Genomic DNA, 887 nt, shown 5'->3' with positions numbered 1-887 from the left:
ATTATAGTTTATTTTACAAAACGCCCTACGGGAATTCTGGTAAATGACTACAAGGTGTGAGCGGCGACACCAGAGGGCGCTCACGGCTGGAGTTTGGGGAAAGGGACGTGTGGGCAGGCAGGGCGGACACCCCGGCGGAGAAGCCAGGCTCCAGGGCGGCGGTGCCAGTCTTGCCTTCCTCTTGCTGGAGCGTGTGTGTGTGTGTTGGGTTGGGGGGACCTTTCCCTTCCCAAGCATGATATCAGAGCTGAAGGATAGTGGACACGGTCCAACTCCCTCGCTTGACAGATGGGGAACCTGGGGCCCACGGAGGGGCAGGGTCCTGCCCGGGGCCCTACAGGGGATTTCCGCTGTGCCTCCACTCTCCACCTGCCTGGCACACCGCAAAGTACTCGTGCCTCATCCATCCCCAGGAGCCAGGTTTGGGGGTAATTTGTCCTAAAGGAAAGAAGGGCCCAGAAGGCGCGGGTCTCTCCGGGTCTCTTTTGGCTGCCCCCAGGCTCCAACAGCCCCCACTCTCAAGGTCGTGTCTTGACTGCCCGCACTTCAGGACACCAGTCCCAGGAGGCAAGACAAGGAGACAGAGGTGGGCGCCCCGCCCCCAGGCCGCACTGGGACAGGGGGATCGCTGTCCTTCCATCCCCAAGCTCTGAGCTCTCCGTGGGGCAGGCGGGGGCTCCCTTCCCCACTGACAGCCCTCGGTGACTCTCAGTCCCCTCTCTGGCCACCCACGAGAGGGATGGCGGCCTGAGCGGCCGGCTCAGCAGGAGGAGAGACTCCGGGGGGAGCCCGGTCTTGGGGACGCCGCCATCCCAAGAGGCAGCGACCAAGCAGCCGCATCAGCCGGGTGGCCTGGGAAAGGGATGCCGCCCCTGCACGTCCTCATC

General features: G+C 63.9%; 1 protein-coding gene across 1 annotated transcript in view; it reads right to left on the bottom strand.

The window, feature by feature from the left end:
- Positions 1-334: 334 nt before the first annotated feature.
- The window catches only part of PRDM12 (PR domain containing 12), a 20,580-nt gene continuing 20,027 nt past the window's right edge, over positions 335-887 (bottom strand). The window contains exon 8 of the mRNA XM_008581686.1: positions 335-438. Within this exon, the coding sequence (XP_008579908.1) occupies positions 335-438 (104 nt within the window). The remainder of the gene's footprint in view (positions 439-887) is intronic.

Source organism: Galeopterus variegatus, unplaced genomic scaffold (assembly GCF_000696425.1).
Source record: "Galeopterus variegatus unplaced genomic scaffold, G_variegatus-3.0.2 Scaffold2432, whole genome shotgun sequence".
NCBI classification, from domain to species: domain Eukaryota; kingdom Metazoa; phylum Chordata; class Mammalia; order Dermoptera; family Cynocephalidae; genus Galeopterus; species Galeopterus variegatus.
This window is presented reverse-complemented; position numbering and strand designations above follow the sequence as displayed.